The sequence below is a fragment of the Littorina saxatilis genome, linkage group LG4, assembly GCF_037325665.1.
Source record: "Littorina saxatilis isolate snail1 linkage group LG4, US_GU_Lsax_2.0, whole genome shotgun sequence".
Taxonomy (NCBI): Eukaryota; Metazoa; Mollusca; class Gastropoda; order Littorinimorpha; family Littorinidae; genus Littorina; species Littorina saxatilis.
The window spans coordinates 49,109,513-49,129,856 of NC_090248.1; the positions used below are offsets into that span (position 1 = coordinate 49,109,513).

Sequence of the window (20,344 nt, forward strand, 5' to 3'; positions counted from 1 at the left end):
AGCCAAGTGGTCGAGTCTAACTTTTGACACGGACATTGTGTGTGTGTGTGCTTCAACGAAGCAAGAAAACTGAAGAGTGAACAGATTTATGAGGTAACAGACTGTTCGTCTCAATGGTCAAGGCTCAGGGAAAACAAGAGTGTGGCTTTGATAATCTTGTCAATGAATGAGGTTATACACTGCAGCTATCTTTTGCCACCACACCTGAACAAAGTTTTGGACTCAACCATCTGCTGGTAAGTGGTATGCATAACATGACACACCGTGAAGCTATGTACTGAGGATTTCAACTCCGTGACTCAGAGGGCCTGGGGCGACTGTAGCTTCCCTTGTTCATGTCCGACAGACAAGGACAAAAAATAGAAGAGCATAGTGCAATTTCGTGTTGGCATCTTCTCTTCTGAAAGCAAGAACCTAAAGACTGAAAACCAAAGTGCCTAACCAACTTCTGACCCAAATCACCCCCCTCCTGCTGGGTACACATGCACTCAAGTTAACACAAGACTGACACCACTCCTGTTTTGTACTGCTGCTTTGACCTTTGTACCAGGAGTCAGATTAGCCATGCTTCTCTGTTATCGATTTGGTCACAGTTGTGAAATTCGATGCACATTGCAGGTATGACCTACAGTTCGGACCGAAAATGAGGGTCCGTGTCCAAGTTTTTGCAGGTGTCCGCTTAAGAGGGTGCAAATATCGTTGAAAAACACTCCGTGCCGAGCAAATGTGTCCGTACATGTCAGGTGTCCGCTCGTGCCGGGGGCCGTACATTGCAGGGACTGCTGTAGTTTAAATTTTTTTCTAATTTTCATGCTCAAAAGTATGATTGTTATGGGTTTGAGTTTGACTGTATGATGAGGCAGGAATGGTGAGGTGTGCACACAGATGCTGTACTGTTATTGTTAATTTTTACTTGATATTTGCAGAATTTGGTGTGTTTCTGGCTGAAATCACGGTTGATCCAAATGGACCTCTTGCCATTAGACAGCTGGCATCTGTCTTGCTCAAACAGTACGTCCAGTCCCACTGGTCTGAACATTCAGACAAGTTTCGTGCTCCAGAAACAACACAAGCGGTAAGTGTTAAAGCATTGACCATTACTGTTTAGCATCAGAAAACTTAACTGGTAGGAAAGATTTATACTTCGCACTTATTGACTTAATCTCAGGAACACACGATGCCTTGGTAAACTATAAAGGTTGAAATAATGTTGGTTGGACAGCTTCTGATATGTAAATGCAAGGGAGTGCATGCAGAGTATTTTGTGAGACAACTGACGTGAAATAATTTTGGTGAACCAACACTGAGATAGATCATGTTGAACAGGACATTTGACCATGTGAAAGCTGTACTGTGTGTGGTTTATTTCAGTACAAATGTAGCACAAAGCATGTTGAAAAGTCAGTGTTAATGAAATCGTCATTGTGCTTGCAGGCTAAGGGGCAAATCAGACAGATCCTTCCGGTGGGGTTGTCAGAGTCAATCAGCAAAGTTCGGTCAAGTGTGGCATATGCAGTTGCAGCGATTGCACACTGGGACTGGCCTGAACAATGGCCGGAGCTGTTTCCTCTCCTCATGCAGGGCTTGACCAGTGGTCAGCCAGACTCTGTGCATGGAGCCATGAGAGTTTTGTCAGGTAAGTATTAAGTTTATTTGAGAATATTTGGTGGAAACTTCCAAGAAAGCATAATGATGGTGTCAACTACAAGCAGCTTTTCAGCATAGCACTGTTTGACAGGCTTTTTATTTACTTGCAGTTTTTGTTCAGGAGTGTTTTTCAACAGATGAAAATTACTTTCACTTGTTTTTGACATGATTGGTTTGAAAAGCCAAGGAAAGAAGTTGCCAGAGATGTTGTATGAAAACAGAAAACTAAAAATATGTTGCAGGCTCAGTAAAATTATGAAGTAAGAAAGTGAGAAAGAAATCAGACTATCCCTATACATGTACCTTATATCTGTTTTGTCTTTGTTTTCTACAGACCATACAAAGCAAGTAGCTGAAAGATTTTGTTTCAGAATTTTCTCAAGACATCACAGACACCCAGATGGGGCAAGTGGCACCCATAGTCTTACCAGAGCTGTACAAGATCTTCTTAGGAGCTGAGGTAACGCCTTTCAGTTTTTGGGCATCAAAACAAAGCACAAGTGCCATGTTACCATGTACACTTAAGACTACACACACAGACAATATTGCTGTTTTCTTGAAACTGTTGCAGATCTTCTTCACTCTTGATATAAAAGGAAAAGTCGAATTAAGAGCTTTGAGTAGTTCTTTTTTTTCTTGTCATTGTCATTGATGTTGTAAACTTGCAGTTCTCATTGTATTAATTCTAACCTGTATTTGTGTTTTATTGATTTTCCTACTGGCTGTTTCAGGTGTTCAGTGTGAGGACGAGATCAAGAGCTGTTCACATTTTTAACATCTTCACTGGTATGATCGCTGCTATGGATGAGTACAAGAAGGTATTACTGGCATCATACATCTCATATATATATATATATATATACATTTGCTTGCTTGTATGTCATCACATCATATGATGTAGCCGTTGAAAAAAAACCATGAGAAATGAGTTTTCTACATGTATTTGTGTTGAGTCATTTGAGTTAAATCACAAGAGTGCAGCATTACCAGCTTCAAAGAGCCTTTGTTTGCCCCCACCCCAAATGTCCTCACGCTTTGTAGTGCCTGTCAAAAGCACATGGTATTGACCAAACAACAGTCAGTGCAGGTGAAGTGAACTAAATATTTTTTCAGTCCACAGGTAAGCAGCTGCTCTTTCCATTGTTGCCCCAGTTTGTGGAAGCATTTCTGCAGGGTCTGAAAATGCCAGATGGACCTACTTCAGACAGCGGGCTCAAACGAGAAATCATTTCGGTGAGTAACCTCCGGTCAAAGCAGTTGATGTGTTTCTTACATTTCAATTATTTATATTAGAAGGGATATATGCAATTTGAAAGTGACTCAAGGTGTGTGTTTAGTTTTTGTGGCCTAAATCTTAAATGTCAAAGATATCCTGCATTGTGTTGAAAATGTGTGTCCACAAAAATGGCAAACAGAAAAACAGGTGGGGAGTTTCAGTTCTCTTTGTTTTAGAATGAAAATTATAACTTGTGGGATCATGAAAATGTTGTTCAGTTTTGGTAGAGTCTATTTCTGCAAGAAAACGGAGTGACAGAGGTTTGATTTATGCAAGTCATTCTTTTATTTTGTTTTCTTGAAAACTATACCTTTGTTCTATATTCCTTTTATTAGTACAGTCGATATCATTTAACATGAAAAACCATAAGCTGAAAAAAACCATTACGTGAAACGTGTTGTCAGTCCCAATCATTCCCTTCATAAACCCTACTAAAAAAACCATCATAACGCGAAATAAAACGATCTGAGACTCAATCAAAAAACGTTTACACGAAGCCGATTCTTGGTCTCTTGCACCACCAAACAACTGTTTTTTTCAACTTGTAGCTTCCAAAGCGAGAAGTGTTCACGTGTTTGCACGGCCCATTGAAAGAAAGAATGAAATGGTCGTCGTAAACTTAGACTTTATCACGAAGTCTGTACAGCTCTCTTGTGGTGTTTGCTTCTTGTGCGTGCATATTCTTCCAGATAATTCCATAATCTCTCACTTTGGAAATTGGAGCAGATGGCACACAAATGTCACGGTGTATCAAGATTCTGAAGCCACTTCCGAAAACACTCTACGGCTTACGCGCGTTTGTTCGGTTGGTCAGCACCGATCAACTCTGTTGAAGCGTTTATACTTAAAACGGGTATCTTCTATGCTTTAATCATTTCATCACTTCATTGGCCCGTCAAAACACGGAAAAAAGCGGCTTCCTTTGGAAATAGAACCTTTTATTCGCTGTCAGAGAAATAAAGCGACCTGAAAGTCAGACTCCTGCGAGGTTAACAACAAGACGCGGGCTGTATTCTTACACAAAAGAGTACTTCCGTTCAAACCGAAAGCTGAAACCGAATCGCGTCAGCGGTTCAAACGAGTTTCGCGAACATCGCTGCAAGTAAACCGATTTCAAAATAGTTTGATCATTTTCATTATCGCGAAAAAACGTTAACTCGAAAAAAAATATTGGTCCCTTTCATTTCATGTAAAGCGATCTCGACTGTATTCCCTCGTTCAAATGCGTTTCCAACTTTGTGATTGCAGGCGCTAACAACAGTTTTGAAGAGCTTCCAGAAGCCAATGCAGGGCTATCTGCCTCAGATCTTGCCATGCATCTGGGCCATCTTTACACAGAGCGCTGAATTGTATCCTTTCCCTGTTTTATCTCCCGGCTGATACATGCATTTTGCAAGGTGTACAATTGTTTAGTGTTGTCCATGTAAAATGCCAATGCCTGCAGCCTATCTGATTATTCCATTCGGGTAAGGATGACATGAACAAAAGGCACAGTTATAAGAATGAACAGGTGTTGGTTTTTTCCTTGACACGTGCAAGCTACGTGCGAACAGTAGTTAACAATGTGGAAGATGCAGATGATCCTGTGGATTCTGATGGTAAGTTGAATTTTCATTGTGAGATCTTTTCCTCCCGGAAAGCCTATCTTTTTGGATTGCAACACACGAAAAACTAGATGTAGTTAAACACAGGCAGAAAACCTGCATGCTCAAACATGAAGGAAATTGATGAATATGTTCTGTATTTTGTAATGCTTATGTTTGTAACATAGACGAACATTCCTCAGGCATAGGATTGACTGCCTTTCAGAACATATTGCTCATTCGTAAAATTGTCATTTCATTGCAGTCTGCATATTTTGTGACTCTACCAACTCTTCTTTCTGATTTGCCGTGCAGGAGAGGTGCTTGGCTTTGAAAACTTGGTGTACAGTGTGTTTGAGTTTGTGCATGCGCTCATCGACATCACACGGTTCCGCAGCACAATTAAGGGAACCATTGATCAGATCATCTACTATGTCATCGTTTATATGCAGATGACAGAAGATCAGGTAATCTTTACAGACTTCTCTGTTATAATTCATTGCCTTTGTGGTTGGTTCATGCAAACATTCAGCACCCTGAAATTAAAGCTCAAAGAAATCCTGTATATTCCACATGAAACCTTTCTGACAAGCTTTTTGTACTTGATCTATTGTTCTGTTCTGTTCATGCTTAGATCATTCCTGAAAATGCATTCAGCTCGACAAATAATCTATTTGTTAATCCAAAGCAAGTCAGTACTTTTAACAGAACATTTTGTGCTCCAGATTTTGTTCTACATGATTCAATTTGATGCTTTTAGAGATCAGCCGTTTCACTGGTTGTTTATCAGGCATGGGAATTCTCCTCGGATCCAAGAATTTCCAAGAAAAGATACACATTTCAGATAGAGAAAAAGTCCTCTTCCGCGAGAACAAAAATCAAGGAACAAAAATTGAAGAAGACAATCTGTCTAGTATGACCAATGTCCTCCATAAAACCATCCCTTCATTCATTGAGATTCTGACTGTGTGAGTCACTTTTGCAAACAGTTCAAAAGAGCATACAAGTGGCGAACACAAAGCGGGCAAACAAAATTCGGGGGTAGCATGCCCCCGGACCTCCCTCTTTTTCAGATAGTTTTCTTTAAATCAATTCTCATGCCTGGTTTATAGAAACAGTGTACAACATTTAAGCGCAAGATGATTGGTTCTCAAATTCAGTTTATGGAATAAAAAAAACTTTGTTACTTTCAGTTTCACTTTTGATATGGGTTTTGTATATTCAAATTATGAAAGTTTGCTGATGTTTGCATTTGTTTTGCGACAGATTCGTCTGTGGTCCAACAACCCTGACCAGTTCGTGGAGGATGAGGATGAGGACAGCTTCTCTTACTCAGTCCGCATCTCAGCACAGGATCTGCTTCTGGTCAGTATCAAGCTGTGTATGTTTTGTGTTTTGATTTTATTTGTAATTACAGTGGAACCTCCCGTAACGACCTCTCCCAAGAACGACCGACTGAACTGCCCAACAGTTGTCTCCCCTGTGAAAAAAATGATACCTCCCAAACTCCCAATGAAGACCCCTCCTTTTTACGATCGATTTTTCTGGACATTTTCAAGGTTGTTAGTGGGAGGTTTTACTGTATTTTCATTTTTACTATTGCGGTAAAAATTCTGGAAATAATTCAGGTTGAGGTTGAACTTGGCCCTTTGACAGATTCTGGAGGCAGTGTACATTTTGTTGTTGTTCTTTTCTGATACTTACAAGGAGGTATGTTGTTGCAGTGTTAGATGTTCTGTTTGGATTTTCCAGGCCCTGTGCAGTGAGTTTCAAAAGGAATGCGCCCCAGCTGTCTGTCAGTCTGTCACACGACATCTGCAAGAATCTGCTGCTGCCAAAATTGCTGGAAATGAGCATTGGTGAGGTTTTGTTTTGTCATCCTTGTTTGTTCTTTCTTTCTGCTTGCCACAAAACATCTTTTCATGTCAGTCACCAGCAAACCCATCATTTTCAAGCCAGTTGAATGGAAGATTATTTCATTTTGAATTATGTTTATATTTTGTGAGGACCCCAAACTTTTCCTGCCATTCAGTGTTATGTTTTCCTACATGTACATGTAAAATATTGATGCATGGAAGTATTTCAACTACACTTAGTATTGTTCTGGAAAATATGTTTCATCAGATTGAGCTTAGTGGCCATGTACAGACATATAATCACCATTTTTATGTTAACTCATGTCTAATGCAGGTTCAGTTTCATGTGTACCTATTTTGAGTGAAAGAACCAGTGGTAGGACAAAACAGAGGCTGACATTGACAACCACTGACGAAGAAGGTGTAACTTTCAGGTGGAAGATCCACGAATCGTGCATGCTGGCCATGGGCTCGGTGCAGCAGATGATCGTGGAAGCGTTGCAGCAGGGCAAGGTGCAGTTCCACCTCCAGGGCTTCCTGCAGTCTGTGGTGCTGGAGGATATGAACCTTTCAGGTAGCTTTGGCCACAGCCATTATTTTTTTCTTTGTGCGATGTGCAATACCAGGGATGAAAATTTTAGAAATTGTGAGAATAAGGCAATATACAGCTTTAATGCTAATGTGTCTGCTAAAGTCTGTATCGTTCTGGTAGGTTTCACTGTAACGGAATAGGTTGGGAACATTTCTTTTCAGATGTGCAGTGCATCAAATGATAGTGAAGATGTCAGAAATGAGAAGCAAGCAAGATGCATCTTCACTGCTAGTGTTTCCTACAACCTGCTGTCCTGGAGGACATGAATCTCTGTGATACGTTTTGCAGATAACTTCCTGAAAGGGTCCCTCTGGAGATTTTCCCAAGTCAGTCAGTGCACCATTGAGCCCATATTCTGCACGCTTGACCCCTCACAGAGAGGGACACTTTAGTTTATATGATATCTTTTTGGGCGGTTTCATGTGGAACATTGCAAACATGTACTTAGTGTGATCTTATAGAAGCAAAGCTAACCAAGAGCAAGGCTTATCTCTCATCTGTAATGTACCAACCTGCCTCATGCTGTGCATGTGTTGAGACTGAGAGCATTACCTCAGAAAGTGAAACTTTTTCTCTGTGTTTATGATTGCAGTTTCACCGTTCCTTGTTGGTCGCTGCCTGTGGACAGCCAGTCGCTACACAGATGCCATGGATACAGAACTCGTTAGCAGGTAACTTGATGAATGTGTGATGCAAATGAACAATTGTTTTTCCTTTGAGCTGGTGATGGTGGGAGGTGGGGGATAATCAGGAGATCTAAACAGTGAATATTTAATTTCTAATTTTAATTGACTGACATAGCCAGGGTTTTTGAGTCACTTGAGAAAAAGTGACTCTATGTAATCGGTCAGTGTTAGTCTGTCCGTCCGGCCGGCCGGCCGGCCGTCCGTAGACACCACCTTAACGTTGGACTTTTCTCGGAAACTATCAAAGCGATCGGGCTCATATTTTGTTTAGTCGTGACCTCCAATGACCTCTACACTTTAACGATGGTTTCGTTGACCTTTGACCTTTTTCAAGGTCACAGGTCAGCGTCAAAGGAAAAATTAGACATTTTATATCTTTTCTCGGAAACTATCAAAGCGATCGGGCTCATATTTTGTTTAGTCGTGACCTCCAATGACCTCTACACTTTAACGATGGTTTCGTTGACCTTTGACCTTTTTCAAGGTCACAGGTCAGCGTCAAAGGAAAAATTAGACATTTTATATCTTTGACAAAGTTCATCGGATGTGATTGAAACTTTGTAGGATTATTCTTTACATCAAAGTATTTACATCTGTAGCCTTTTACGAACGTTATCAGAAAAACAAGGGAGATAACTAGCCTTTTCTGTTCGGCAACACACAACTTAACGTTGGGCTTTTCTCGGAAACTATAAAAGTGACCGGGCTCAAATTTTATGTGAACGTGACTCATTGTGTTGTGAATAGCAATTTCTTCCTGTCCATCTGATGCCTCATATAATATTCAGAACTGCGAAAGTGACTCGATCGAGCGTTTGCTCTTCTTGTTATGTTTGTAGTACTAATCTAGCAGTGTCACTCATTTGACATTTCAATTGAGAAATTTCAAGAAAAAGCCATTATATGAATTTCCATGTCTTAAGGAATTAATTACTTAATTTTGTTCCCCAACTGCCAGATTTTTGCAGGCAACAGTGGGAGGGCTCCACCCGACACAACATCCCAGTGTGCGCATCAGTGCTGTTCGTGCTGTGTTTGGTTTCTGTGACCACCTGAAGACTACAGGCAATATCCAGCTTCTGGCACCATACCTTGACAACATCCTGGAGGGTCTGGTTACCGTAGCAACACAGTTTTCTACAGAGGTGCTGGGATTGTGTCTGGAAACCTTGTCAGCCATTGTCGCTGTGAGTCAGAGCAGATTGGTGCTTCATGATTGTTTATGTGAAATGATTTGGTCAGGAGAATAGTTTTCATTGCAGTTCTGTTTGTCGCCTTCTCCGGAGGTACATGTAGCTGTCGAAATTTACAGAAGTGTAAGAAGAAAGAGAACAAATACTTAATTGTTCGTCTTTACAAAACAGAAATTTGCGTTTGGGTTAGGCCTGCTTCACAATTTCAAAATGATATTGCACAAAGACATTAAAAAATTAAACATTACTATAGATGAAGCATTGTGTATCATTATTCAATACAGTGTAAAATATCACTTCTCCTATGACACAGACATGGTTGTCCTTAGTAAACTCCTGTTACATGTGCATTTCTCCTATGACACAGACATGGTTGTCCTAAGTAAACTCCTGTTCCATGTGCATTTCTCCTATGACACAGACATGGTTGTCCTTAGTAAACTCCTGTTACATGTGCATTTCTCCTATGACACAGACATGGTTGTCCTAAGTAAACTCCTGTTCCATGTGCATTTCTCCTATGACACAGACATGGTTGTCCTAAGTAAACTCCTGTTCCATGTGCATTTCTCCTATGACACAGACATGGTTGTCCTAAGTAAACTTCTGTTCCATGTGCATTTCTCCTATGACACAGACATGGTTGTCCTAAGTAAACTCCTGTTCCATGTGCATTTCTCCTATGACACAGACATGGTTGTCCTAAGTAAACTCCTGTTCCATGTGCATTTCTCCTATGACACAGACATGGTTGTCCTAAGTAAACTCCTGTTCCATGTGCATTTCTCCTATGACACAGACATGGTTGTCCTAAGTAAACTCCTGTTCCATGTGCATTTCTCCTATGACACAGACATGGTTGTCCTAAGTAAACTCCTGTTCCATGTGCATTTCTCCTATGACACAGACATGGTTGTCCTAAGTAAACTCCTGTTCCATGTGCATTTCTCCTATGACACAGACATGGTTGTCCTAAGTAAACTCCTGTTCCATGTGCATTTCTCCTATGACACAGACATGGTTGTCCTTAGTAAACTCCTGTTACATGTGCATTTCTCCTATGACACAGACATGGTTGTCCTAAGTAAACTCCTGTTCCATGTGCATGGCTGTGAAAAGAAAGGTCATTTTCAGTTGCTATACATGCATAAATCAGTGAGAATGAATCAGACTAGTACAGTGGTACCTCTATGTAACGACTTTGAAAATGTTAGTCAAATTCAGTAGTTATATAGAGGGAACATAATATGGAGGATCACACTCACAGGCACATGCAACCAGTCAAACAAAAAAGAGAAAAGCCAGTCTATATCTGTGGAAAATAAGTGTCAGTATATTCCACACACACACACACACACACATCAGTCATTACAATTTCTCAGAAACAGATAGCTCTTGTTACTAATAAAACATTTCTGTAGGCATAAAACAAGAAGATAAGACAATGTGAGCTGTCACTCGATCACTAAAGAATGGCAACGGTTCATCCGCACCGCAGGGGTTCATCAGCACCAAAAGGTCACGTGATTTACCTCGACCTTGCACTAAAAACAATGTCGGCTTTGGGGTGATGTGTGGATTACTTTCATGGCATTTCTGTAACTTTGCGTGAATATAAGGTAGGCGTTCCTACAACGTACCGATCTTTATCTTGTCAAACGAAAGTAATGACCTGAGATAGAAATGACAAGTCGCGTAAGGCGAAAATACAACATTTAGTCAAGCTGTCGAACTCACAGAATGAACGCACTGCAATTTTTCAGCAAGACCGTATACTCGTAGCATCGTCAGTCCACCGCTCGTGGCAAAGGCAGTGAAATTGACAAGAAGAGCGGGGTAGTAGTTGCGCTGAGAAGGATAGCAGGCTTTTCTGTACCTCTCTTCGTTTTAACTTTCTGAGTGTGTTTTTAATCCAAACATATATCTATATGTTTTTGGAATCAGGAACCGACAAGGAATAATAAGATGAAAGTGTTTTTAAATTGATTTCAAAAATTTTATTTTGATGATAATTTTTATATTTCTAATTTTCAGAGCTTGTTTTTAATCCAAATATAACATATTTACAGTAAAACCTGCATCTAGCGGACCCTTATTTCGGCGGACACCTTTGCATAACGGACAATTCAAGTGAGGACGGATGTATTTTACTCTCAAAAACACCTTAAAAGAGCGAACACCTCAAAGGCGCGGACGCGGACACCCTTTTTTGGTCCCGATTGGGTTCGTTACTTGTCAACAACGGACAAACCCTTGAAGCAGACAGCTTTTAGCAGACGCTGGTCTGCCATCTTGGTTCTGCAAATACAATCTCGCTGGCGATGTGAACGCGCGAGAAGCTAATTTTGTAAGCCAATGACAGCACTTGAAAGAAGTTGATTTTTGTATGGTGCACGCTCATTGGTCGATGCCGTGAACTCACAAACATTTCGGGTTTCTACTTTCTGTACTGTGATGCATCTTCGTCTCATCCTCCGTCTTCGTCTCATCATGCCAAAACGAAAATTTTTGACTTTAGAAGAGAGAGTCGATGTCATAAAGACCGTTCGAAAAGTTGCTGATGAGCTGAATTGCGGAAAAACTCAAATTTCCAACATAAAAGCTGATCGAACACCAATTCTCAGTCAATGGGAGTCCGGTGCCAGATCGACGGCAAAATGTGTTAAGAGAAGAAAAACAACCTATGATGAGTTGAACGAAGAACTCGTCGAGTGGTTTTCAAAAGCTCGATCAAAGAATCTTCCAGTGAATCATGAATGGCCCATTGCTTCAGATAAGAAACCGATTGCACCTCTCTCTCTCTCTTTCTCTCTCTCGCTCGTTCTCTCTCTCTCTCTCTCTCTCTCTCTCTCTCTTCTCTCTCTCTCTCTCTCTCTCTCTCTCTCTCTCTCTCTCTCTCTCTCAAGAATGGTTCTCCTTTTTAGAATGCAGTGAACGTTTTGACATTTATAATTGTTACAAAACATGCTTGGAAAAAGAGAAATACATTGAATTAATCGAAGATATTAAGTACAGAGTTGCTCTTACTCGTTTCCGCGCAGGAGTATCCGAAATCAACGCTCACAAGTTTCGGTACGCACCAAACCAAACGACAAGAAACTGTCCTCTCTGTACAGCTGATAAAGAAGATGAACACCATGTTGTATTTTTATGTCCTTTCTATCAAGACCTTCGAGCAAAGTATTTGAAAATCTCGAACTCTAAGACGCTGCAACAACAACTTGTGTATTTCTGTGGCAATAATGAGGAAAATGTGATGAACAGCTTCAGCAGATTTGTGTTCTTCATGCTACAGAAGAGACGAACCCTTATAAATGAGGTTCAGTGACATGTCATCAGGGTTTTAATGTATTTGTTGAATTTTATGCGTGACTATAATTTATAACTGTGCAGATACTATTGCTGTTATTTTAACCACTATTGTAAGGGGCTGTGGCCTTAGACAATTAAAGATTTGTTCTTGTTCTTGTTCTCTCTCTCTCTCTCTCTCTCTCTCTCTCTCTCTCTCTCTCTCCTTTTCTTTGAACAAAAAACAAAAAACAAAAAAACTTGAGGGCTTCAAAACTTTGAGTTTTAATAATCACTGTGGCAAAAAAGAATCAGTGACTGTTGGTGTTTTTTTTCCCAAAATTTTTTTGGCGCATTCATATTCATAAGAAAGGACACCTTGCTACAAAGGACAGTGGCAAGGCTCCCCAAGAGCGTCCTTTGCTCGCAGGTTTTACTGTATATGTTTTTGGAATCAGAAAATGATGAAGAATAACAATCCCATTAACGTAAATTTGGATCGTTTTATAAAAATTTTTATTTTTTTTACAATTTTCAGATTTTTAATGACCAAAGTCATTAATTAATTTTTAAGCCACCAAGCTGAAATGCAATACCGAAGTCCGGCCTTTGACGAAGATTGCTGGGCCAAAATTTCAATCAATTTGATTGAAAAATGAGGGTGTGACAGTGCCGCCTCAACTTTTACAAAAAGCCGGATATGACGTCATCAAAGACATTTATCGAAAAAATGAAAAAAACGTCCGGGGATATCATTCCCAGGAACTCTCATGTAACATTTCCTAAAGATCGGTCCAGTAGTTTAGTCTGAATCGCTCTACACACATGCACAGACAGACAGACACAGACACACACACACACACACACACACACACACACACACACACACACACACACACACACATACATCACGACCCTCGTCTCGATTCCCCCTCTATGTTAAAACATTTAGTCAAAACTTAACTAAATGTAAAAAACCGTTGCTTCAGCTGTTTGCGTGCCGAAGTAATGTACACGGACTGACATGGCTTCACTGCCTTCAGCACGTTTTTGCGTCGTTTTGCGTACGGACTCGACTAGAAATATAAGTTTAAAGTAAACCAAACTCGTGATAATTTGGGGAAAAGTTGTTATAAGTCCACTTATGGACGGTCGTAGGTCGTACCAGAGAGGGGGACGTAATATGGAGGTGAGAGATACTAAGACAAAGAAGGAGAAAAAATCCGTCAGAGAAAAGTCGGTCGTAATATTGAGGGACCCGTAAAAGAGAGGGGTGGTAAAGGGAGATACCACTGTACAGTGCAAAAAGCACTGCCACTTTATGAGTAAATTATAGTCGCTTCAGACACCCTGGTTCACCACCAGAAAAGATAACTTGCTCAGAATTTGCATCAGCTGAAGCTCTATAGTCTCGCCCTTGGAGTAATTTGATTGCATTTCAATGAAGCCTGTCTCAAGTTGCTTCTTCATGTCATTTCAGGTAGATCAGCAGTTTACGGCGGCTCATGAAAACAAAATTGGACCGATGGCTGTGGCTATATTTCTTCGCCATGCTGGAGGTACCTTACAGCAATTTTGTTGTATCTATTTTTATTTTCTGTGCAGTTATATTACTTTACCCTTGCACCCCCCTGCATTCTTTTCTGTTTGAATTTGCTTACTTTTTCTTTAATAGCAGTTACAGTGGTCTAGGTCCTTACAGTTTTAGCGTTGTTCCCAGGCCTCTGTCTTTTGTCACTGATAGATATTTTCCTGATCCGACACATTGGTCTTAGCTGGTCATCCGTTCGATAGTTTTCATGTGTAGGAGGTCTTCTGACCATCAATTTTTCTACAAAGCAGACAGAACCAGAATGTTTTGTACTCATTTTTAGTTGGACCCACTGTTACAGTTCAGATGGCATTTTGTAGTCAGTAACAATGAATGGAGCACCAGATGGGCACGGCATTGGTAGTGTTGTTCCCAGACCTAGGTCTTCGGTCAGTAACAATGAATGGAGCACCAGATGGGCACGGCATTGGTAGTGTTGTTCCCAGACCTAGGTCTTCGGTCAGTAACGATGAATGGAACACCAGATGGGCACGGCATTGGTAGTGTTGTTCCCAGACCTAGGTCTTCGGTCAGTAACGCATACTTTCTTGTTCTGACACATTGGTCTGATCCCTGGTCAGTCGACCGTCCAGTAATCTTCAGGCATGGGAATTGTCCGCCGAACGGCGGATTTCCGCCGAATTTTTTTTGTTCTGCCGAAAATGCAAAAGTGTCCGCCGAAATAATAAAGGGGGGAGGCACACAAAAAAACCACCGGTTACTTTGGCCTTTACGCAAAAGCCCGCGAAAACTTTCCGTACTTTGTTCACGCACTGCTACCGCCCGCCTCAGTTATTGAACTTTTATGTCTTGAAAGTAAACCAGATTGCACAGATTGTGTTACAAGTTACATTTTCCTGTTTGTCTCAAGAAGATCAATTTTTTTACAAATTTAAACCATATAATACATGTATATATTTTTTTTCTTCAAAAAAGCAAAAATTGGTACATTTTTGTACTAAAAAATCTGATTCTAAAAACAGAATTTAATGGCAAACTTGGAGCTCAGATGACACCAGATTGCACCATCTGGGTTCTTTGGAGAAATTTTTTTCCGGGGGGGGCATGCCCCCGGACCCCCCTAGTAAGGCTAGGCGCTTCGCGCCGTCGACTTGACGCTTCGCGTCTTCAGTTATAAATTTTCCGCCTTTTATACAATTTTCAATTCCCATGCCTGAATCTTGACCATGTAGGAGGTCTTGTGGCCATCAATCTTCCTACTTAGCGAACAAAGCCAGGACATTTGGACCTATAAATATTTTTATTCAAGGCCGAAAGGACAGATTGTCCTCTGAGGTTAGGAACAACACTTCCTTGATGTTTCTTATTTACTTTACTGTTGTAAAACTAAGAATTGTGCAGCTTTTCTGTGTGTGTGCATCTGCAACTCCAGAATGTTATATTTTCAAATAAAAAATAACCTTGAGAAAGCAAGTTTAGACCTTGTATGATCGCAAGTTTTTTTGTCATTTCAGATCCTTTCCTGGTATCCCTGGTACAAGATGTGATAAAGGAGCTAGTTGCTAACCCTGTCTGCTCTGTTACCATCCAGAACAGAATCTTGCCCACACTCTCCAGTATTCTCACAGCTCCGGCAGAGAAAGTCTCCCCTGGATTGACTTCAGTAAGTACAAAAATGCTCCTCAAAATCATGCAGGTTGAATATTTTTGCGCCCGTTTCATGTTCAGAGAAAAAGAAAGATTGTCATTTCAGGTGTCATTACAGACAGGGCAAAACCAAAAAAAGGGGCCAGGGGGATTCTTTGTCACTCATTGCACTATTTTGCGTATATATTGTGCACTTTCGCTGTGCTATACACATTTCTCATACCACTGCAACAAAATAGATCTTGAGCATCAGCAAAAGCAGATCATTCCAAGTCAGTGTGACCCCGGAGAGGAAAGAATGCTTGCGAATTGTGTTCATATCAACTGAATACACTGAACCCCCCCTTTTACGACCTTGATTTTTCTGATTTTCTGTACATTACCTCTGTAGATTTACCTTCATTTTAAGGCTCCCTCCTTTTTCAAACCTGATTTTTGGCTCACGTAAGTGTAGCCTATGCGATGCTAACTTTTGTCTGTCTGTGCGTGCGTGCATGCGTATGTATGTATGTCTGTGGTAGAAACTTTAACATTTGAAGACGTCACAACATTTGAAGACGTCACATTATGACGTAAGAGGGTTAGACGTCATGCGAAGGAATTACTGAAAGTCTCGGTCATTGTTATTTTGCCGAGCGGGCCGAGACTAGTTTTTTCTTCGAAATCGGCCATTCAGATCTAGATCTAGTGTCTCGCTTTCTTGCACAGTGTCACCTATGCCGCTTACTGTGTGTGTGTGTGTGTGTGTGTGTGTGTGTGTGTGTGTGTGTGTGTATGTGTGTGTGTGTGTGTGTGTGTGTGTGTATGTGTGACAAAGTGATTGAGTTTGTGTTACTGTTTGTCGATTTCTTACGTGAGCCTTGAAGGCTTCGCCTCTTGTTTTGGAGGTCTTAAAAGGGGGGGTTCCAGTGTAGCCCAACCCCCACAGCCCTCCAGTTAACGATCCTCTTTAACAATGTTTGTTGGCGGTGCCGTGCAGGTGGCATTGGACCTGCTGGAAACAGTGGTGCGAGCCACGCCTCAGCCGCTATCAGACGCTGTCATGTCCACCTTCCTGCCAGCCGTACACTGCACCATGAAGAGTGATGATAATGCCACCATGCAGGTTGCTGTCTCTCACTTTTTTCTTGTAGCTTTTGTGACTAGAACCAGTAAAGTACGCTTGGGGTTTACCTGTGCTTAGTGCTGTATGACTTTCTTATTTGAGAGAAATGCTGTCTGAGATTGTGCGACCTTTTAAACCATGATATTCTTCATTCAGTATTCATAAGCCTCTTCGCATGCACACGGGCAACATCGAGGAACAAAATTTGCTGCATACAGCCTTAAAATAGTTCAGAAGCATTTTTTTAAAGTGGCAGCTTTGGGAAGTTGATTTGAATAACAGGTTTTTCAGTATTTTTAAAATGTTATTAAGTCATGTCAAAAGCAGACTTTGCCACTTTTGTGTATGGGTTTGGTTGTGGTATTATGTTTGAGCAGTGTTTAGAAGGTAGCATAATGTGTATCAATTCATTTTGTTTTCTGCAGAGTGGGGGAGAGTGCTTGCGAGCGTTTGCATCTGTTGCGACTGAACAGCTGGTTGCTTTTAGAGACGATTTTGGTAAGTCTTTCAGCGATGAAAGTGTAATGAGTAAATCCCTAAATAGATACATGTATCAGTTATGTGGAAAATACATCAGTCTCCTCAGGACAGTATTTAAAGGAAGAATATAGAAATTTACATTTCTCAGTGATATATATACATATTATTGTAGAATTGTAGGGTACAAATCTGAATGATACATTTGATTTTTGTTTGATAACGAAGAGGTTTTCATAAAACTTGTACGTATGTTTTTACTTATGATGATGCTAGCCTAGGAAGATATTCTCATGTTTTACATGTTGACAGCAGAGAGAGATCTCTAAATGTATGGGCCATTACATTCAGTCAAGTTGTGTTTTTATTTGGATTTGTGAGCAGGTAACAATGGAATCCACTACCTCATACAAGTCATTAACAAACTGTTGGATCCCAAGACCTCAGAACATACAGCAACATTTGTGGGTCGCCTGGTTGCCGTGGTGATAGGTCGTTGTGGATCATCGCTAGGGGAGAACTTAGACCTGATGCTGCGAAGTGTGCTGAGCAAGATGCAACAAACAGAAACGCTGTCTGTTATGCAGGTGTGTTGGGACTTTTTACGAAATAAAGTTTTGATTATTTAAAGGGCGGAGGAGTATAGAAATAACACATGGGAGATCGTTTAGACAAAGTGTTAGCAAGGGAACACAAAATGTTTACAGTTTACTGACACTGTCTACATGACTTTGTTTCTGTGTCCATGCACTATCTGTGAAGGAATTACACATTGATCGACCATGATAACAGAAAAGTTTCAAATGGAAGCCTGTCAATGTCATTGTAATTCAATCTGTCACTGAACTTGTTTCTGCTCTACTGCAATTGCAACAAGGCCAAAATGATTCTGTTCGGTTCACATACTCCTTACAGTTCACTGACCTGCAAGAGTCAAGTCCCAAGAAACGTGTTTCCATCCTATCATTCTACTGCCGTTTAATTCTTTCACGTATATTTTATTCTCCCTTTTTCGTAATCGATGAAAAGCAAAAAAAAAGTCTCTCTCAAAAGCAGTGTTTGGAATTGATCAGAAAATTTAATTCATCAATTTACGTTATGCGATCCATGTCATCTCTTCGCATGAATAATTGTCTTGATGTTTTCCGCCTTTGCTTACTACTTGTAAATGACCCTCACGTCTACCAGAGACTTGTCGATTGTGTATTGATCAATGCGCTTCACCAGCAGGTGTTCAATGAAGAGATTTCCCGTGTTTATCCCAATTGATCACCGGTAATGTGACCAATCCCAGAATCTGTTACATTCTAAACCCATCTTCATTGAATTAAAATAAGTTTTTAGCCCTTGATCATTCTGTTCAGAGCATATCCATTTGCCCATATGATTAACATGCATCTTTACCTGTACAAAGGATCCCCCATTTTAAGACCTTGAATTTTGAGATTTCTTGGGGTGGTTTTTTTTCGTTCATGGGCTGAAACTCCCACGGCTCTTATGTGTATGACCGTTTTTACCCCGCCATTTAGGCAGCCATACGCCGCTTTCGGAGGAAGCATGCTGGGTATTTTCGTGTTTCTATAACCCACCGAACTCTGACATGGATTACAGGATTTTTTCGTGCGCACTTGGTCTTGTGCTTGCGTGTACACACGGGGGTGTTCGGACACCGAGGAGAGTCTGCACACAAAGTTGACTCTGAGAAATAAATCTCTCGCCGAACGTGGGGACGAACTCACGCTGACAGCGGCCAACTGGATACAAATCCAGCGCGCTACCGACTGAGCTACATCCCCGCCCTAGATTTCTTGTTCATAACCTCTGTAAATCTACCTCCGGTTGAAGACTCCCTCCTTTTTAAGACCTTGAATTTTGAGATTTCTTGTTCATAACCTCTGTAAATCTACCTCCGGTTGAAGACTCCCTCCTTTTTAAGACCTTGAATTTTGAGATTTCTTGTTCATAACCTCTGTAAAATTACCCCCAGTTTAAGACTCCCTCCTTTTTGACTCACATGCGAAGCAAAAGTGAGTCTATGTACTCACCCGAGTCATCCGGACGTCCGGAAAACTTTAACGTTGGATATTTCTTGGACACTATTCAGTCTATCAGTACCAAATTTGGCAAGATGGTGTATGATGACAAGGCCCCAAAAAACATACATAGCATCTTGACCTTGCTTCAAGGTCAAGGTCGCAGGGGCCATAAATGTTGCCTAAAAAACAGCTATTTTTCACATTTTTCCCATTTTCTCTGAAGTTTTTGAGATTGAATACCTCACCTACATATGATATATAGGGCAAAGTAAGCCCCATCTTTTGATACCAGTTTGGTTTACCTTGCTTCAAGGTCAAGGTCACAGGAGCTCTTCAAAGTTGGATTGTATACATATTTTGAAGTGACCTTGACCCTGAACTATGGAAGATAACTGTTTCAAACTTAAAAATTATGTGGGGCACATGTTATGCTTTCATCATGAGACACATTTGGTCACATATGATCAAGGTCAAGGTCACTTTGACCCTTATGAAATGTGACCAAAATAAGGTAGTGAACCACTAAAAGTGACCATATCTCATGGTAGAAAGAGCCAATAAGCACCATTGTACTTCCTATGTCTTGAATTAACAGCTTTGTGTTGCATGACCTTGGGTCAAGGTCACATGTATTTTGGTAGGAAAAATGTGTAAAGCAGTTCTTAGTGTATGATGTCATTGCTAGGTTTAGTTACCCTAAAGGTCGAGGTCAAGCATGTGAGTCGTATGGGCTTTGCCCTTCTTGTTAAGACCTTGTTTTTTCAGATTTTCTGTTCATAACCTCTGTAAATCTACCTCCGGTTGAAGACTCCCTCCTTTTTAAGACCTTGAATTTTGAGATTTCTTGTTCATAACCTCTGTAAATCTACCTCCGGTTGAAGACTCCCTCCTGTTTAAGACCTTGCATTTTGAGATTTCTTGTTCATAACCTCTGTAAATCTACCTCCGGTTGAAGACTCCCTCCTTTTTAAGACCTTGAATTTTGAGATTTCTTGTTCATAACCTCTGTAAATCTACCTCCGGTTAAAGACTCCCTCCTTTTTAAGACCTTGAATTTTGAGATTTCTTGTTCATAACCTCTGTAAATCTACCTCCGGTTGAAGACTCCCTCCTTTTTAAGATCTTGAATTTTGAGATTTCTTGTTCATAACCTCTGTAAATCTACCTCCGGTTGAAGACTCCCTCCTTTTTAAGACCTTGAATTTTGAGATTTCTTGTTCATAACCTCTGTAAATCTACCTCCGGTTGAAGACTCCCTCCTTTTTAAGACCTTGAATTTTGAGATTTCTTGTTCATAACCTCTGTAAATCTACCTCCGGTTAAAGACTCCCTCCTTTTTAAGACCTTGAATTTTGAGATTTCTTGTTCATAACCTGTAAATCTACCTCCGGTTAAAGACTCCCTCC

At 40.6% G+C, this 20,344-nt stretch overlaps 1 protein-coding gene across 1 annotated transcript in view; it reads left to right on the plus strand.

The window, feature by feature from the left end:
- Positions 1–20,344, plus strand: part of LOC138964967 (importin-9-like) — a 31,194-nt gene that overhangs the window by 1,908 nt on the left and 8,942 nt on the right. Inside the window, exons 2-19 of the mRNA XM_070337069.1 lie at positions 927–1,075; positions 1,435–1,636; positions 2,019–2,107; positions 2,379–2,465; positions 2,761–2,880; positions 4,172–4,272; positions 4,463–4,521; positions 4,822–4,973; positions 5,773–5,871; positions 6,259–6,365; positions 6,797–6,936; positions 7,547–7,625; positions 8,599–8,827; positions 13,602–13,680; positions 15,188–15,336; positions 16,300–16,425; positions 16,851–16,923; positions 17,287–17,489. Of these exons, the coding sequence (XP_070193170.1) occupies positions 927–1,075; positions 1,435–1,636; positions 2,019–2,107; positions 2,379–2,465; positions 2,761–2,880; positions 4,172–4,272; positions 4,463–4,521; positions 4,822–4,973; positions 5,773–5,871; positions 6,259–6,365; positions 6,797–6,936; positions 7,547–7,625; positions 8,599–8,827; positions 13,602–13,680; positions 15,188–15,336; positions 16,300–16,425; positions 16,851–16,923; positions 17,287–17,489 (2,243 nt within the window). The remainder of the gene's footprint in view (positions 1–926; positions 1,076–1,434; positions 1,637–2,018; positions 2,108–2,378; positions 2,466–2,760; positions 2,881–4,171; positions 4,273–4,462; positions 4,522–4,821; positions 4,974–5,772; positions 5,872–6,258; positions 6,366–6,796; positions 6,937–7,546; positions 7,626–8,598; positions 8,828–13,601; positions 13,681–15,187; positions 15,337–16,299; positions 16,426–16,850; positions 16,924–17,286; positions 17,490–20,344) is intronic.